Source organism: Clinocottus analis, unplaced genomic scaffold, assembly GCF_023055335.1.
Source record: "Clinocottus analis isolate CAN_PGR_092001 unplaced genomic scaffold, fCliAna1.0.p SCAF_2, whole genome shotgun sequence".
Classification (NCBI taxonomy): Eukaryota; Metazoa; Chordata; class Actinopteri; order Perciformes; family Cottidae; genus Clinocottus; species Clinocottus analis.
Genome location: NW_027175931.1, coordinates 16297765 through 16317965, shown reverse-complemented (window position 1 = coordinate 16317965; position 20201 = coordinate 16297765). Strand labels below are relative to the sequence as shown.

Genomic DNA, 20201 nt, shown 5'->3' with positions numbered 1-20201 from the left:
GTGATGGCTCCAACGCTGAAATGGACTGTGATTGGATTTAGATGACACCGGCGGCTTGAGGCTACTGGCCTTTCCGTTCAAGCTGTGGGTTTAGAAGTGGATTCTTTAACTCCTCTGGTGTCTCATACATTCAGACAATGAAATCTCACCATGAAGCCAGCAGCATTAATGAGGCTTCCTGTGAAACGGCTTCATGAGTATGAGTGCCATTGACAGCCTGCACTGCTATCGCAGCGTTGCAGATAAAACCTGTGATTTTAAAATCTCCTGACCCGCCTGGAGCTGCATCACACAACAATAAAAGTTTTCCAGCGTGGCGGTAGCTTCTCCGTAGTGTTGCTCAGTTGTTTACATGCTTCTTGGGTGAGGTGTTATTCGTCATAGTCCAACTTTGTGGCGACATTTAAGAATTCCTGTGACTCTGCTTGTTTTGTTTATGCACAGAAGCCCAGACAGGCATCGCGTGATCCGCGTGAGGGAACAGGCTGTACCTGCCACGGCCCCGTGTTTGGTGGCTCAGGGCGAACACACGGTACCTGTCAAAAGCAGTTAAAGCCCCGTTCAGCAGCCTGCCCTGCATGGCATCCCGTCAGACGCCAACTGAACTTTTCACTTGTCAATTCGGAAAGGTTAGCGCTGAAATCTGCAGCGACGGATATAAATGGATGGATGCTCTCCTGGCATTTTTGTGCAGTGATGCTTCATGTCACCTCGGCCACCTTGTTTGTCTCCCTCCTACCTCCACTCTACTCTGTCATGGCCTCTCTTTAGCCCCTCTGTTCACCTTTCAGAACACATCTGTCCGCGAGGGCAAGTAATACCAACCCCTTCAGGTCCTGAGACCTATTTGTTTGGTGTTTAGTTAGCCCTCGATCATCGTACACCTGTTTTCCTCTTCGTAGCCAAGAAGACCCTTCTTTGCCAGGTGCCGCCACAGTTATGGCTTTTGTTTTTGGATTTAGTTATGTTCAGTATTCATTTGCTACCAGTCACTTCATTTCATAATTTTTTTGGGGCATTTTTCCTTTTTCTTCCTTCCTTTAACGATAGAGGCAGCGAGAGGAGGTGAAATGGAACATAGTTGCCCGCTGAAATGTAACCAAGGACGTGATTATGTGATACACATCTAAAGCACGAGGCCACCAGGATGCCCTGTGATTAATGTTTATTTCACAGACCTCATACTCATTTTAACTGAATTTATATTTTTATGTTTTCTTGAGACGAGCCCCTGGACAACAATGTGGAGCAAGTTTCTGAAATAAATGTTCAATAATGTGTCACACAAAAAAACGTCTCTGAAACAACATTTACAGTTACTGGAATGCTTATGCAGCTTGAGTACTGCTTAAAAATATGTCCGTACATCCTTATCAAAGTCTTTTAAAAGAAACTTTCACCATCTGTCTTTTCCAGGTTATTCTTCAGTGTGACTTACAAAACTTGAGAAAACACACAGTGGGGCGCAAACCATTGTGCGTTCAAGCGAGTCCCTCAATTATAACGCATCACACAACTCTTCTTCAATTTATTATATCAGCTTAATTCCCTTTATTCCCTAAACGGTTTGTAAAATCTCTAACAAAGTGAATCACTTTGTAGCCTCCTCTAGTCTCTACAGAGGATGATAATGTTCTCACATGAAACTGTCTCATTATTATTGGATGGGATAAAGGTACCAGACACTGACAAAATGGAAAAAGGTTGATTCCAAATACCGTCCCACAGGACACTGAGGTGACAATTGCTGTTTTTGAGGTTCTGCTCTGTGGTTTCAGGTGGAACTGAAGATGAAGTACAATGACCAACACTGCAAATCCAGAGGTCTTCTCCCAGGAAGTCGCTGGTACGAGATTCAGGCCTACAGAGCTCTAAACCAGGCCCTGGGAAGGTAAACTGGACTGCTGCAGCTAGACTGTTTTAAAGATTTTTTTTACTTTTTTCCCTCACTCATACTCTGAAACCTTCAAACTTAATTTCACAGGTGTATCCGACACAAGAATGACTGGGGTGCCCTAATTCTCGTGGATGACCGATTCAGGAATAATCCTAATAAGTACATCACAGGTACTCCATAGTGATGTGTGTGAACACTGGCACAGCCTCTCGTCCTGAACACTAGATGGCAATGGTTATCCACTGTAAGATTTTTTTTGTATCTAACGTGTGCGTTTGTGTAATCTCAGGTCTGTCAAAATGGGTCCGCCAGCTCGTCCAGCATCATGACACCTTCAACAATGCCATGCAGTCTCTGGTAGCATTCTCTCAAGTGCAACAGCAGGTGGAGGGGCCTCCTGCAGACAGTCAGGCCCTCAGCTCTACTGTCTCATCTCCAAATGGGGGACAGGGTTTGCTAAATGCTTTTGACCCCCAGACGACCCCCAGCTCATGTGTCAAACCGCCTAAACTGCAGCAGGACACGAGCCCCTCGGCCAGCCACTTCGTTTCTCATACACAGTTGAGAGCGGCGCAAACGGAAGAAGCAGGTGAGCTAAGTTAAGAACTGAAAGAGTTTTGGTGCTGCAAGGTCAATATCTCTGCCAAGTATAAGCCAAGGCCCCCCAAAATGTAGCATTTTAGAAAATATCTATATGCGTTTACCTTTTTTATTTGGGTCCATGTCATAAAATCACTGTTGAATGGATGATAAGAGTTTTGAATTTGCAGTTTTATGTTACATAAAAGATCAGACTGGCATAATTCTGTATTTTCTTCATTGTCAACAAACCACATTGAAAAAGACCAAAACCTTGGCCGGCCTCTTTTTTACCTGGATGCCTGCATCAATTCCAAAACCAGATCTTAAATAACCTAAATAAAAAAATACATTCAGGTGACAGTGTTCATACACGTCCTGATTAACCTAAAAAACAGTTGACCTATTTTTTTATTTCTGGAAAATGAGAGAAAGTCAAATGTTCTTGAAAAAAAAATTCTATAACGGAAGATAATTTAAATCTCCTTTCGGCTAAGAATAAACTGCATTGCCATGTTAAATGGCCAAGTTATGTTTAGGGTCATACGTTCAAATGGATGAGAGTATTTTGAATAAGATGTAATGTTGTAGAAACTCTGTGAACACACGTCCAGGTCACGAAGCACGGTTGCAAAAGCAGGTCGGATGACAAGAAGCAACATTGCTTCCTTTCCAAACCGTTTTAAATGGTTTAATAATCTTTAATTGGTCGGCATTTTTGGTTCAGTTGCTCAAGTTGAGACGCTTGCATCTGCAGGTTTTTTCTTTCTCTTTATTCTATGATATTTTTTGTCATATCTTTTAAGCATGTAAGAGATGATTTAATAAGTTACAGTCATAGAATGCACATCTTATGAAAAATAGTTTCACATAAAGGAACATGTTAGCGTATGGTACAATCCCTGTATGTCATACCAGCTAGATTAATATCCTGACAAAACGTCCTGGAACATTACCTCTAGAAAAGAAGGAGCCCCGCTGGAGAACCAGAAAACATTACTCAAACAGGAAGAAATAAGTATTTGAAGGCTACTATTTCATGGCTGCTCTCGTGAGTTTTTCCTGCAGCAGGATGGTGTATGCTGGATATAGTCAAAATAAACAATGTGTTTTAAATATTTTGTGGATACAGATGAACAGAGTAGGTAGATCTATTTTTATACTTCTGTTTTTTTTTTATTTTTGTATATATTTCATTTTGTGTGTTTTAGTTTAGTTTATTTTGTGTCTGTAAGGTGTTAGGCGCTACTCTGATAACCACACACTACTTGTTAGTAGGGTACATTCATTGTTGTTTTTGGTCCTTTTGTCACATTTGTTGGTAGAATACTGTCAGACTAATCTTTTCAACATTAATGTAGGAGTGGATTCTTCTATTTTTGGTGGAACAGCTAGTAAGTCGCCTTATTGTTTACATTTCAGTATCTGCTTCCAGTTTATTCAGTTGATGATATTGATGCAAGGAGATCTCCTGTTCCTCTATTGTGGATCAAGATCTGATAAAAACATGCATTAAAAAAATTAAATAAAAATGAATGGAACCATGTTGCCCACAGTCTGAGACCTAGTGCATAATGATGACATTTAAAGAATTCACTTCTCAAAGGCAGCAATCAAAAGGTCCATTTCATTTTTGTGCTCAAGGATGTATGTGCATGACATCACCACAAGACAATATTGTTAGGTGACGTGTTTGCACATTTCCTTGGCTAGCACCTATTGTCTTTGGGGTCATGACAAGGTTGAGCTGTTTGCCCAGTTTGGTTCTGTGTGGTGGATAGGGGTGGCAGCAGAGCAGACCCCTCCCCCTCCCCTTCCTTGTAGTTGGGGGTGGGGTCCACGGGATCAGTTGAGTGGCTCGCCTCATTACTGTAAGGTCTTTTGCGTGCCTGAGTGGCGCTGGAGCGAGCTGATGAGCAGATGTTGGACTGTTGCTTTTAATTAAATCCCCTTGACCTTTGTTTGAATTATATTGAGCGTAAGCCTGCGTTTATATCTTTCTTTATAAGATGGCCTTGGCAGCCATGGTGCTCTGCATACCGGGCTTACTTAAATGCTTCTTTGTGAGTCTTAAAGTATCTGCTCTGTTGTCTTTGTCAGAGTTCAGTTATGGGCCAGTAGTAGTTCGATAAACATCCACCCAAAACTGATTTTGAACCTTTTGTTTTTCCTTGATGCAGAATGGCTGAGTCCCCTAGCAGCCCACCCATCGCATCAAAAAAGAACAGCTAAGTCTCCGTTCGCCATTTTCAACATCAGTAAGTCAAAGAAGTTTAAAGAAAAAGCTGCCAGTAATTGCATCCAGCACTTGGAAACATCTAATCACTCTGAGCACCAGGACACACATCAGACCGCCACTCCACAAACAAAGACTGGAGAAACGTGTCTGAAGCAAGGGGTGGAAACAAGCCCTCCCAGCTGTGAGAGGGAACCGCCGTCAAAAGACAATCCTGATGAAGACGAGGAGGATAAGGGTGAGGAGGACCAAAGTGTCTTCTTTACTCCAGAACTTTTCGACGGTGAAGACAACCTAGGCGGACCAGAGAACGAGACGCAGACTAAGTCCACTCCCAGGAAGCGTTTGGAGGCAGAGATCCCGATTGTGCCGTCAGAAGAACCTTTTGGCTCTGAGCGGGCTCGAGGTCAAGGGCCAGCTGCTGCTGCTGATGGACAGAGTTCTATTTCAGTCAGAAAGGAGAGCACAGAGCTGTCACAGAGACAGCCAGAAGAAAGTATACAGACACACAGTGAGGAGGGAGAGCAGGTGGATAACCAGAGCGGGCAGACAGGCAGGAAGCGTTGTAGGTTGTCCAGATCCAGAAAGCCAGACACCTCTACTCCAACAGGTAATTAACAACCTGGAAATAAGGTGTTTTATATGCAAATAAAGTGCATATAACGTGTCATTGCATGTTCGCCCGCCAGTAGATTGACATTGAAACAGACGGCGGTGCAGCGTACTATATTCAGTGCAACCGTTGCTGCACAAGTTTCACAGTTCATCTCGCAGAATTTCCTAAAGACTACGTTGTAAAGATCATGTGTCACAGCTGCCTCAGGCAACGAGCCCACACACTAACCATGCACCCAGTAGCCGACGATCTCACATCAGCTTCTAATGGAGTGTGACAGCACATCTTATTAAGGCCATGAAGGCCGGTTCTCAGTTAAAAAACATAACTAACCAACAGCATTGAAATTGCAGCGCTGATTGAATCGGTCTTTTAACAAATCATTAAAATACAAAACTCATTGGTGTTCCTCTGAAGAAGGTAATCATTTAGTTATGTTTTAATGATGTGTTTGGAGATAATGGATGACAAACGTGCTATAGACATGCCTGATTAAACCAAAACAAGAGACCTTAATGTTTTTCAATTTCAGTTCAATAATGTAAATGATATCTGCCATAACTCAAATGCTGTGGATTTGTTTGACATTAAGTACGCATTCATAACATCTCTGTTAATTCACAATAAAATAAAATGTTAGCGTTTCATTGATTTTCTTTTCTTATCCTTTTTTCTTTTCATTCTATATATATATATATATCTATATATATATCTATATATATATATAGATAGATATATATATATCTATATAGATATAGATATATATAGATATAGATATATATAGATATATCTATATAGATATATATATCTATATATAGATATATATCTATATAGATATAGATATATAGATATCTATATATATATCTATAGATATATCTATATATCTATATATATATCTATAGATATATCTATAGATATATATATATATATATATATATATCTATATATATATATATATATAGATATATATATATACACACCTGCATTAACATGAAAGAAATACTTTACTTTTTGTATCTGGTTGTGGTTTAAATTGTTTAACTACTTTATATATACTGTTGAATCCACAACTTCATATATTTTAAAGTTATTTGAATAAAAACTACTCTTTGACCACCTCCCAATCAGACTTGTCGGCACAGTAAAGACAAAATGTGATGTAATATTACATAATTTTGCCCGCTATTTATATCAACGACACAACATACACAACACAGCGCAATTTAGCAACGGGGAGAAAAATGACCATAAAGTTGAACCAACCAGTCTCTAAAATGGCGGCGGCAAACACTCCACCTGTGCGACCTTCATGAAGGCATCGTTTGTTGCAGTTACGGTTCTATTAGTTTGCTATTTTTTTTAGTCCTAATACAGTAGCAGCAGAGTGGATATCTTCACATAGAAAAACTCCACTACTTGCAGCATATGTTAAATATGTGCACCAATTAAATGAATTGCATATAATTCATCTAAATGCGTAAATCTAAGCCAGTGATATTTATTTACAGTGTAGTTTTCATATTTGTAGTCCTGCATAATTCACTGACATTTAGATTGTGACCTCTTTTGTATTAAATTTGTGCAGAACAAAACCATGTAATCAGCAATTTAATAGCCATATTTGATTGTTTGAGTTTAAGGAGCTGCGGCCCTTTAATCGAGCCAATGCTAAATGCAAAATCTTCAAACAGGCTATGTTAAAGGGAGACCAAAAAAAATAAGATTAAACATGATTACACTGATGTGATTTGTCTCATTACAGCGCAAACTTCACCAATGTGTGATTTGCGCAGCCAAGCAGAGTAGACAAGTGTTCCATTAAAGCCTTTCTCCGCTCATCAACTGCCTCCCTAAGACCCTTGTATATGTAATCGTGCATGGCCACTCGTTAGCGTCATCAAAACACAGAGCGTGGAGAGGCCGGCCGATGTTTGTTAAAAGCACTTAATAGGGAGCCCACATTACTGGAAGAATCGGTAATGGCTGGGAATTACTGTGCTTTTCCCCATTACTCTAATTCAGCTTCTGCCCTCAACCCCAAATCATTAAAGCTACACTAAGACATAGCTTTTAAAACATACATTAAAAAAAAGAAATAAAAGTGTATGTTTTTTTTTGTTTTTTTTGTTTACGTACTAGTAATGCTATGATTTACAAGTTATCTGTCTTTTGTAATATTAAGTCATTTGTTTATAAATAGACCAGAAACCAATTAATCAATGTTGACACCGTATTAACTATCTGAACAATGTTTAGAGATGCTTTACAAAGTATTAATAAACCTTTAAAAATAAATTATATTCATCTGTTAAACCTTAATACTCATCCGCGTGCATGCGTGTGTGCTAGTCTCACTGGTTGATGCCCGGCCGCCGCTCTGCACTGCTCTGCACTGCTCTGCACTGCTCTTATAGTGCGCTTTACGGTATGAACACCCTCAGGTAAACACCGTTTCCCGTAGTTTGTGACGATAGCGCTGTAAGGACGATTAGCCGAGATCAAATATGAGTAAATTCAGACTCACTAGTTCTTGTATGAAGTAACATCCACCTTTCCATAATCAATAGTATGACAGAACATCCAATTTAATATCCATTTTGCTGTCGTCTGCAGCTGCCAGCCTGTGACGCTGCTCAGAGCAGGTTTAAAGGAATAAACTGCAGCTGCTCTGACTAGTTCTCAAACAACATCCCTGTTTATTTCAGCTCAGGGAATCGTGACTGTCAGATGTATCTATTTGCTAAAAATGTTGATTGGTGTTAATTGACAGGTGGAGGCAGTGGAACCAAGAGTGCAGGGAAAGTCAGTCAGCAGGTTAAGACCGTGGGGAAACACAAAGCTCCTAAGAAAGGGCCTTCCATAAGGGCTGAGGTTGACAATGAGACGTCCAAACAAGACAACTTTAGGGGACTGCCAGAAGCCGGAGCAGCACGGTATAGTCCTACTAGCCCAGCAGGGGATGGTCCAGGATCTCAACTCACCAAAGCAAGAGGTAACGTAATCTATACAGAGTGTACACTCTTAGGTTCAGTCTGAAAACTTAATGCTGTTACATTTCACCATTGGCAATTTGGCATTACATTGTGCAAGGCAGATAAAAAAAATAGCTTATGAAACTGAACTACATCTTGATTTAAAGTGCTAAATACATTTTTCTGAATGATAACTTGAGTTGTCGCTGTGTCAAGCATCTAATTGATCAGCCAGTAACATTCAGTGCTGCAGCCCATCGGCCCGGAAGGTTGTCAAAGACTACAACCCAGAAACCTGACAACCCAGTTCTTCAAAATTCTGGTTTCTGGATTCCTGTGTTCTTGAACACAAATCAGAAGGAGCTTTAAAAAGCTATTTTGCTAGTTTTTTTAATAACCAGCATATACCAGCAACCCTCACTTTTAGTAGATACATGCAAGCCAGTCCCTGCCGTCATGGTCCCTGTGTGTTCTCTCTGTTTTGTGTAGTTCCACCTTTGCACCACTATTGGAAGCGTACATGAAGCTATTTCTCAGTGTGCTCCAGTCGGTGCTGCGTGTTTTTCAGAGGCAGCATAGCAAGACATTTTTATTTGGTAGCTTGGGTTGTTGAACAACATATGACATGATGATTGTAAACTAAACTAAACTGCATGTGTAAGTCATTACACTTACAGTTTAGTTTGGATAACAGAGACGAGTACGCTCCGCTCCTTTTATGAGGATCTGTATTTGTGGATAGTCTAAAAGAAGTTACAAAAACAAATAAATAGCTACTTCTCTCCACACAGAGTACAAGAGAGCGCTAGCAAAACACAGCTGTGAGCAAATTATACCAGAAAGAAAACCGAGAGGTTGACTAAAGGACCCTAAACTCGCAGCAGAGTATAATATTCAGAAGGAGTTCATAATAGCTGCAGCACTGAAGACAGTTGAGGACTTTTTCTGGGATCGGATTACACTATATCATTTTATATAATGTATTTTTAATATATTCAATTAGTTTTGTATCCATGACTATAACAGATTGTTTTAATAGAGGTTAACCCATGACATACTGTAATATATTGAAATATTCTCTTTAATGCTGTCCAATGTTTTTGGTAATATATCTTTATTATACATCTCGCTGCATTGGTGTTGTTTCTAGGCATGCACTTTATTTATGTTAAATGAAACTTAACCTACATTTCTTTCAACCAAGCTATTAAAGTACAGAGATCTTGCAGACGGAAAAGGAGATCTGCAAAAATAAATGTAAGTGTCAAGGGAACATTTTTTTTCAAGCAAATCACAGGTTAAGGATAAACAATTTCATTGTACTGTCCTTTTCTAGTTAATTATTTATTTGTTTTGCTATATTTACGGTTGTATTAAATGACATGGCAGCAACAGATATTGACACTGATCAGTGATGCCGTACACATGCCAGGATGTAGTCACACAGAATCACATATAGAAAACACAGTGGAGGGTAATGAGTCACATCACCACATTCTGTGTGAACACAGTGGGCACGTCAAAGGGTCAGACAGAGAAAAGGCTTTCTAATGTCAACATGGCCACTAAAAGCAATACGGTACACTTCATGACCAAAGAGCAGCACAGAAATAGGATGAAGGTTTAGCACTTAGACACATTAGCATTTAGAAACAAACAGATCGGGTATGTGTGTCTGTCCACGGCTGATCTCGCATACTACTGGACACATCAGCTAATTAGTATGCAGAAGGACCTATCGTGGTTGCAGTGATTCAAACTTTTTGAAAAACATATTTCATTGCCTGTTTTATGTTGTTGTTCCTGCTTCAGTAGAAAAATGACATTTCTGGCAATCAACCTGGGTTTTAAACAAACTGTACCTCGTCTGTTGCGGGCCACATTTGGGCCTTTTGTCATGGCTCAGAAATTGATTTAATCTCAATGGCGTGCACTTTTCTGAAATGTTTTCTTTTTTTTAAATTTATATCTCTGAAATGTTTTCAGTTTATGTCCCTGAAATACTGCACATATAATATAAAAAAAATATTTTGTTGTTGTTCCACTATAAGACAGTCAAAGACCACCAACCATGCTCTTTGGGACTCTACTGCTCTCTGTGTCACAAGGAGCTACTTCCTGTGGCTCATGGTAATTTCCTGACTGAATCATCTGAGTCAAACATTACTCAAAGCAAATGAGTTTCCTTTCATTTTCACTGTCATGACTTCATTTTTCAGGTGCACTGCAAAGTGCCGTCTGTGAGGATGAACATCTGTCTTTTCTGAGAAAATACAGTCCCGACCGGCCGACCCGCCGCTGCCATTGTGCACCACATCAGCCATTTATGTTGGACCAGTCGGGCTCACTGCTGCTGGTCCAAAGTCTTGCATCAATGGCGGCCCTGAGAACTGCTCTGCAACCCTACTGTGATGGCAGTTTAACTGGTGGGTGCACAGCTGGTTTGATCAGACGAGAGCAGTGTTAAAGAAGAAGAAGCGATAGTGACACATTGTTTAATACAAGGAAGGTTACTATGTAGTTCATGTGACATGCTTTTCCATCAAGAAGGGGAGATGCCATCACGCCCACAACTAAGCATTCAAAATGAAGGCTAATTAGAAATGGCAGTTACATTCGAGAGTCCAAGGACGGAGGATGCTGTACAGATTTAAAACTCTCTGATTAGTAATATAGAGGTGAAAACACTTGGGCTTTTCCCATCCCTGTTGTTTAAAACAGACTTTAACATTCATAGGAACATGTCCACCTTTGATCCTTTTTATGGCACATTTTACCCCTGTGAAGTCCGTGAACTTTCATGCTTTCCCACTGCTTTCCATTCATGCAGCATACAATGCCATCTGGAATCCTGAGGAGGGCTCAGTTACCAGATTTCTGCAGTGTAAAGGCTGTTTGTCTCAAAGCCCCTCTCTGTCTGCGGCGCTAATTGCAGCAGAGATCCAGTGCCCTGGAGAAATGGCTCAAGATCAGGTAAACTTTATGAATTCTGAATATGTGTAAAGATGTACAGTACACAGTGTCATTTGGTACAAAGCACAATCCAAATGATTAACATCCATTTATTTAAATATGGACACACACACGTACACGGCTGGGTTTAGTTTTACAGTCCAACACTAAACTGGGAGGAAACTCTTGTGAATGGTACTTTCAAGTGGCTGAGGATGTGACTGTCTGTGATTATTTAAGGTTTCTATCCTAAAAAGTGACAATCAATCTTCATGGTGTACTCAAATCTGCCAGCCATTAGTTTATTGTATTTCAAAATGGCAATATGGAAGGTTTTCATTCAAATAAATGTCTCTAAGGTCACTTTCCTTAAAGGAGGCAACGCAATGATTATTGAGCCGATGGCTAATTAATGAAAGTATTGCAATATTAATACATCTGCACTAATACAAACTGGTTACATTACAGTTTTTCTCTATTGTATGCAACACATAAATGGTGGCAGGTCATGACATCACAAAGGTGCAACTTCTTCAGCGATGAGCTGTGTCTCAGAGACAAGACAACACCAGAACACAATACACGTTTGAAGGATACATTTAATGTCGGTTTCTTCTTTTCAATATGTTTTGCCGATAAGAAAAAACAATAACTTATAAACAAGAAAAGGTCTGCCAGTGAGGGTGGATGATTCAATTTTTTACCAGTTGCAGTTTGTGCTGTTTCCAGGAAAGTTTTGAGAATGTGAGAAGGCTAATCTGACAGCTGCAGGTGGCTTTCTGACGCCTGTGTACACAACAAAGTTGTACTGGTAATGTCCGCAGTGATCAATGAACTCCCAGTGGAACCAGTTACTACTTACGCTCCCACTACGCTGCAGGTTTCACAACGTAACTCCACTGTTTCCACTATTGTTTGGCACTTGTACCTCTAACTTGTACAAATTGGACACATGCTGTGTCATAAGGCATATTTCAATCAATAACCACTCCTCTCCACCCACCCTCTATAATCTGATTAACGTGGTAACACAACAGGCACAGTGCAAAGTGTCACGGCTTCGAGGAAATGCCTCAGCCGGGTTTTATGGCCTCATTGATTTGTAGTCCTTAAGCTGATTTTTTTTTGTATTTTATTGATTTGCTTCACAGACTGGGGATGCTCCTGTGCTCCATTGTATCCATGAAAGGCATGTAGCCATGGTTCAGTCATATAAAACTGGTTCTGGACGTTTTAACTGTGTTTCAACAAAATGTTATTACATTTTTAAAACTGTGCATAGAGCTATAGATGAAGAATAAATCCAAACTTTGCTTTCGTTGAATTTTGTGTCACCTTAAAAATATATATATACATATATATATATATATATATATGTATATATATATATATATGTATATATATATATATGTATATATATATATATATGTATATGTATATATATGTATATATATATATATATGTATATATATGTATGTATGTATATATATGTATATATATGTATGTATATGTATGTATATATATGTGTATATATATATATATATATATATATATATATGTGTGTATATATATATATATATATATATAATTTTTTGTTGTTCAAGTTAAAAATGTAGGTCTGATGCATTTATTAAATGTTTATTGCTTTGAGGTCAGTTCACTTTAACATGCATTATCCATTTATGTGTTATAGCACAGGACCAGTCCGTTATTTAACAAAGATTTCTACATAATGGGAATTATGCAAATTTTGACTGAATGTCAATTTCGGTGCAATATCCACTTTTATTGATTTGGATAATTTGAATTTACTGTTGTTTTTTTCTGATGGCTCAGTGGTTAGCATTCCAGTCTTTTAATAAGAGGGTCGTGGTTCGAACCCCGGCTCTGCTAATCCATGTCGATGTGTCCTTGATCAAGGCATTTAACCCCGAATTGCCCCACGTTACCGTGTCTACGTGTGTAGAGCAAAAATGTAAGTCGCTTGAGATAAAAGCGTCAGCTAAATGAAAAGTGATGTATCTGTCACTACTTGTGTATCATTTAAATGTAACGTCTGCAGCAATCCAAACTGTTGCCAGGAGTATTAGTGTTCTCTTGTTTAAATGTCAAACACTGTTGAGATTATCACTGTGCCCTGTCGGATTACAGAGATTTACCTCGATTGACCGGTAGATTCAGGTTAAACTGCAACTTTCCAAACTCTGCGGTACTTTCAAACCGCCGTTATCTTGTTATGTTGGTCCAATCTTTTTACTTTTTCCATGAACAAACAAAACACATTTCTTCATGGATTTTATAAACCGATGGGACACAAATGCATTTTTGTTACGATCTAATTGCCTAAAAGAAGATACATTTACCAAGATAGTTATGCTTTTACACTAATTACTGTGGATTGTGGATTTATCAAAAACAGTCATTAAACATTAAGAGTAATTTGATGCTTTTAAACGGGAAGCGTTGAGAAGTTTTACAGCACATGCACTGTCATAAATGTCACACTTTGGCAATTCAAACCATCTCGTCTCCATCAGGGAAAGACATCCGTCATCCAAACACCAAACATATTCCTAATAAAAACTTGGATTGATTATTCAAGAAAAAAGAACAAAATTCATTTGTAGCCTACGGAAGTGATGCTCCCATCTCCATCATGGCCCAGCATCTCATGCAAATCAGTAAATATCTCTGGGCATTGCTGTCCGCAGCTCTGCTCCTATTCTTGTGGATGCACACACATCGTTCTTGCTGTAACAAAATCCAGATATTGTGGAACCAAGAAGAATATACTGTTCAGTCCTGTCATGCTTAGTCTTGTGTTGCAATTATAGATTTCGAGATTCGACGATAGCCCAGTTTGTGAAATTTCCTCTTTAAGGTTCTGGCCATCTGGATCACATTGTGAATCTGACTAAACCCACTAGCTGAACACACATCTCTGTCACGAGGGTTTGGGACACACTTTGGTCCACCCTTACTGTTTCTTGGACGGTTGCATGATAGGTTTTCAAGTTCCTGCTGTTCAGCTGTGAGTTTGACAGACACCATATTGCACGCAAAGCTTTGGAGTCTGTCTGGGTGCAATAGCCAGACACCCAAACGCCAGTCTGCATGGAGCCACTTAACAGTCCCTAACACTCTTGGCTTGGGGCATGACGCACTCACAACATCTTTAGCGACATCATCGACCACTGGCATTTTGATGCGGTAATCTCAATTTGTCATTGTTGTCATAAACCCGCCCCCACCATCGATTGCTCAGTCATCTGTGCCAAAACATGTCACTCCCCAGTCCTACTCCTCAAACGCCTGCCTTCAAAACCTTCTATCAGACTCACCGTAGTTGCATTTTTTAAGTAACTGTTCGTATTCAGATAATGGGAAGTCATGCAGACATCACGTCGGTTTAATGTGCTTTGTTCTAGCAGCGAGGAGATTGTAGGCCTGCAAGCTCTGATATAGTGACCTTTCATAACTCTCATGCCTCAGTGGCTATTAAAGGTGATTCATTTCATCTAAGTGATTTACTTGTAGCATAAAATTATTTTTGCTCAGTTGTTGATAATTCTTCCTTTGATGTGAAGTTTGAGTTAGCATTTTATTTATTAGTGTGATAAGTTACTTACAGTATGTCCGTATAAATGCACAGCATGGCTGCTGTATGTCCTAATACATAGAATGAAACAAGTGGATGTTTTATAGAGATTTGACATGTACATGTTAGAAAATACAACTGTTTACATTGTTTGCTTCCCAATAGAGAAGCGATACATACGCTTTGTGTTTTATGAAAGATAGAATTTTTGTTCAATCACGTATTTAAAAAGCAAGTAAATAGTGTTGGTCACAGTGGTGTATTAGGTGATTAGCTAATGAAATAGATTTCTTTAAGCGTACGTCGCCTGATGAGGATTGCTTGAACGGGTCATCTGGTAGTAGAGGGTCTTTAGCAATCTGTCTGCTGGAGCAGCTGTTAGAACTTGGCTTGAGTCATAGGTTTGGAGCTCCTTTGATAATAAACCCAGATTTGTTTGAGGGGGTCAGTGGAATTAGACACCTAATCAGCCTATGTGGTTTTATAAATTGACTAATCTTGATATAGACATCCGTTGTTTGGGCTCATCTTACTGTGCTTACACTATAAGCTGGTTAATGCGATAAGTGTGATTGTGGCAACCATTTATTTGTCGGCTGAAAGCCTGATGCCTTTTTGGTGTGCATATTGTAGGTCTCAGCAGGAGAGCAGTAAGTACTGGCAATTAGCCATCTATGCAACCGTACCCGGTTTATGGTAGAACACCGACAGAGATAAGAATCCCTGATCCATTAAACTACTTAACTTCTTTGTGTTGTATTATGTTGACATTTTTTAGTAGCTGTGTCGAGTGGTACAGAATGTTCCACATTAATTAGTTTGGGGTTGTTTTAGAGACCATGCTTTCATGTTGGAATTCATCTTCATGGCCATTGCTCAACACTTGGTTGGAACTCTCTTGTGTTGATTTTGATTTGCACAGCATGAGCATAAAACAGTCGGAAATAAATTATACAGCTCCATTTTGTTTCTGGCCTCTTTAAGTCATTATCCTTTTTAAAAAAAAAAAGAAGTTGGATTGCTTTCATTGGGGATGTAATGAGACGTGTCAATCTTCTAGCCAGCATTGATTAGTCGGCTTCAGACAGCAGTAAGAGTTAACTTAAGGCTAAGAGCATTCATTTAGTCCAGAAGTCGGCAACCCGCGGCTCCAAAGATGCATGCGGCTCTTTAGCCCCTCTGTTGCGGCTCCCCGAGGCTTTGATGAAAAAAAAAAAATATATATATATATATATTATTGGCTATATTATTTTTATTTTTTATTTATTATTTTTTTGCTCAGTGGAAAATCTTTCCATGGGAATTCCTCTTATCTTGGAGTTTGAAGTAATATTGGGTCACTGAAAATAAAAATAAATTTAAAGTTTAAATATTTCTTTAACTAAAATGTGAATCACATCCTGTCACATTGCTATCAAGCTGATGACTTTGGTGGACCATCACTTTGGTACAGACTGAAAGATTTCACCAACTATTGGACACTCTTGGTCCTCAGAGGTTGAATCCTGTTGACTTTGGTTGTCCCCTGACTTTTCCTCTAGTGCCACCAGCACTATGCTTCAAAAGAAGTATTGGATGGATTGCCATGAACTGTCTTACTAACAGGTCAAAATGTTTGTCTATTTCTTTGTATTTTTTGACAGTGCCAGCATTAAGCAATGACATTCAGCTTGGTGTTTTGTGCTAAGTTGCACAATGTTTTCCCTCTCATAGATCAAGTTAAATGCTAAATTGTACACAAGAATTACATAATACTTTTCTGATGTGATAGTCCTGTGAGTTGACTTTTTCATGCAGTTCTCGTATCGGTTTTGCAAAGCGTCCGCCAAACGACATCAAGTATGACTTGGCATGAACGGCGTAGATTTCATGTAAGTTGACGTGACTGACAGTCATGTGTTTTGCGCTAACATTATATATAATAGTCAGAAACATTATCTTATATTATAAGATCATCAACGTTCCTTGTTACTATAACTTCTTAAACAAAAAATCCTACATTTTATAAAAAGACTTTGAGAGCCTCACACTACAATCCTACCATCATGGCATTCTTTAGATTGCCTACCTGCTCTTATCAGCATATGTTTTCTTGAGCTCCATGCTGTAGTTTGCGTTACTTGAAGCGGTGGTGTCTCGTAAATCTGTCCTGAGAAACATTTGCTTCTCATTTGGGAACAGCACTTGGGTTCGAGTCGAAGTTTTCCTCCGTGGAGATGACCTCTCCAGTTTAAGCACAGCTCCATTAGCCTGGTATGCTGTTAGAAAGAAAGTAAACGGTCTCTCCCTAAGACCTCGTGATTTATTTGCTCATAGGCTCTGTGTCTTCCTTGAGTCGCAGACTTGTTTCATGGAGATGACTGAAAACGCTTCGTATGCTTCTTTCGCCCGCCGTTAGATGGTAAATGACCAGAGTGGCATTTAAATGATGCCCAATTGGCACTAAAGGGCCTAAAGTGTGCCAAGAAAACATCCCCCACACCATTATACCAGCACCACCACCAGCTTGCACAGTGGTAACAAGGCATGATGAATCCATGTTCTCATTCTGTTTACGCCAAATTTTGACTACCATCTGAACGTCTCAACAGAAATCGAGACTCATCAGACCATGCAACATTTTTCCATTCTTTAACTGTCCAATTTTTGTGAGCTCTTGCAAATTGTAGCCTCTTTTTCCTATTTGTAGTGGAGATGAGTGGTACCCGGTGGGGTCTTCTGCTGTTGTAGCCCCTCCGCCTCAAGGTTGTGCGTGTTGTGGTTTCACGAATGCTTTGCTGCACACCTCAGTTGTAACGAGTGGTTATTTCAGTCAAAGTTGCTCTTCTACCAGCTTGAATCAGTCGGCCCATTCTCCTCTGACCTCTAGCATCAACAAGGCATTTTCGCTCACAGGACTGCCGCCTACTGGATGTTTTTCCCTTTTCACATCATTCTTTGTAAACCCGAGAAATGGTTGTGCGTGAAAATCCCAGTAACTGAGCAGATTGTGAAATACTCAGACCGGCCCGTCTGGCACCAACAACCATGCCACGCTCAAAATTGCTTAAATCACCTTTCTTTCCCATTCTGACATTCAGTTTGGAGTTCAGGAGATTGTCTTGACTAGGACCACACCCCTAAATGCATTGAAGCAACTGCCATGTGATTGGTTGATTAGATAATTGCATTAATGAGAAATTGAACAGGTGTTCCTAATAATTCTTTCGGTGAGTGTAATTCTTCACCAATACCATACTTTCCTTGCAAAAATAAATAAATTCAGCAGTGGCGGTGAACGTTACACAATGTCATTAATAATAAAGCTGGCTGTATGGTTGCATTGTATTTTGAAGAAGACAAATAATATAAATGTTTAGAGTGCAGTTCTGATCCCGGGAGTTTGGGCTGACACACTGAGCAGATGTGGGGAAACTCCCTCAGAAACGCTTTAGCACTCCTACATTTGGGAATCCTTCTGTAAATATTCCAGCAGATCAAACATGTTACTTCTCACTCATCTCCCACTAAATGCTCCGCTTTTCTCTTTTCCAAATGATGGATTGCCTTTCTTTTTGCAAAGTGAGGGTAAAAGGTGAGGTATAAAAGCTGTCAGAAAGCTACTTGTCAGAAAGTTGGGTTGGAGTTAAGGACTTGTAGATATGCAAGGTGAAAGATATGCACGAGTGAAAGCTCTGTGTGTTGGTGGTCCAGGCCTGTGTAAATATTCTAAGTGTTGTGACATTGTGAGTCAAAGAATGTTTGTTAATGAATGTAAAATCTTTCAAAAATGCCACTACAACTAAAGGGATGCCCTGGACAGATGTGGGGCTGGACAGAGCACCGGCCCTCGACGGTTGTTTTTCTCAAAACACTTTTTTATATCCTCCTCATTCCAATTATCTCACACCTATTCTCACCACACACATCCATTCAAAGTGATGAGGAAAATCCCAGCAGAGGAATGACGTTAACATTCTTTGTTCTGGACTCTTAGTGGAATATGTTAGTGCTGACAGACAAGGCTATTTAAGAACAGGAGCTCCTAAAATCAAACAGGACACATTCAGTGTTTAATTCTGTGGCAACACACTCAGAGCTTGCCCTGACTCATCACTCTTTCAAAGCTCGCTGGCACACCTCGCCGTGGGAATGACACTTCTCAACCCATCTCTGTTTGAACAAGTTGATTCCACTTTCTCTGTGCTCAGCTGCTTTTCCGATTCATAATGAAGAGCCGGCTGAATGCACCAGCTCAAACTTCAAAAAGGGTTAATAAGTGTTGAATACAAGTCCTAAGTGTGCACACGAATGTGCCTCCCCTCCGTTTGAAGTATGACTTAATCCTGTTTTATTGTTGGCAGCCTGGCAGGTTCCCATAGAGGTGTGGACAGATGGCCGTCAATACAACTTGCTGCTGTGCTCTCTGAATTCCCCCCTCGATCCCACATGTGTATTTGGGTGGCGTGCTGCTCACCATTAACTTAGCGTTGTCAACACAGATTTAGATTGAAGAGACATTTCAATTTGTCAACTTTGTGGCTAAATTGTTGTGAGATTGTGTGATTCTATCAGAGAGACATCTGGCTCTTACTTGTATGTGACATGCATTTTGTTTATTTATAGATATATATATATATATATATATATATATATATATATATATATATATATATATATATATATATATATATAATAAACAAAATGTAAAAATATATATCCGAATACATATATGTTCAATTTCAGCTCCTCCAATGTGAGGATTCTCTTCTTCCTTCGCTTCTTCCTTTTTTATTTGAGGATGTCCTTCCTGAGCTCAGAGGAATTATGAATTGTTATTTTAAAAATACTCTATTTTATATAATGAGAAATCAGTTAATCATCCCCCATCACATTGCTTATAAAAAAAATCATTAGCTTTTTCCATAAATGCAAGAGCTGCTGCCATTCTTCAAATGTAAAATACAAACTCCTGCGGTAACTATCTTGTAAGGAACTCACATATGAACTATCCTGTTTGTCAAAATATGTCTTTTATAAACTAGAGAGTCGACGTAATCTTTTTGAACTTTTTGTTTGTTCATTTTTGTTATATTCAGCAGTTTGAATGATGATTTGTCATTTGACGTCCAGAAGACTGACCAACCATTCAATACTTCTGACCTGTTTAACGATGAAGAGAAAAGTAGTTGTTCTCAGAAGATGAGCAAGACTGAGTAGTCCTGATATTTCACATCACTAGTTTAAAGCCTCCTTGTAGTGCTTCATCTTAAAAATAATACATGTAGTGCTGTGAGTCAGAATCATATCAGTTTCTTTTGGCCCAAATCTGATGTGGGTGTGAACATTAGACACTTATGTGGTTGTTGTAT

At 39.3% G+C, this 20201-nt stretch overlaps 1 protein-coding gene across 7 annotated transcripts in view; it reads left to right on the top strand.

The window, feature by feature from the left end:
• brip1 (BRCA1 interacting helicase 1) overlaps window positions 1-20201 on the top strand; it is an 84559-nt gene that overhangs the window by 40311 nt on the left and 24047 nt on the right. For 4 of the 7 annotated variants that reach the window (XR_011077971.1, XM_068585703.1, XM_068585704.1 and 1 more), the window contains exons 16-24: window positions 1779-1891; window positions 1985-2067; window positions 2187-2486; window positions 4657-5322; window positions 8099-8320; window positions 9505-9557; window positions 10352-10430; window positions 10520-10726; window positions 11131-11273. Coding sequence is in view for 6 of the 7 variants with exons in the window: in XM_068585703.1 (XP_068441804.1) it covers window positions 1779-1891; window positions 1985-2067; window positions 2187-2486; window positions 4657-5322; window positions 8099-8320; window positions 9505-9557; window positions 10352-10430; window positions 10520-10726; window positions 11131-11273 (1866 nt within the window). In the remaining variant the exon portion in view is untranslated. Of the gene's footprint in view, window positions 1-1778; window positions 1892-1984; window positions 2068-2186; window positions 2487-4656; window positions 5323-8098; window positions 8321-9504; window positions 9558-10351; window positions 10431-10519; window positions 10727-11130; window positions 11274-20201 lie in introns of those variants that run through there. The other 3 variants (XM_068585706.1, XM_068585705.1, XM_068585708.1) reach the window with 3 other exon arrangements.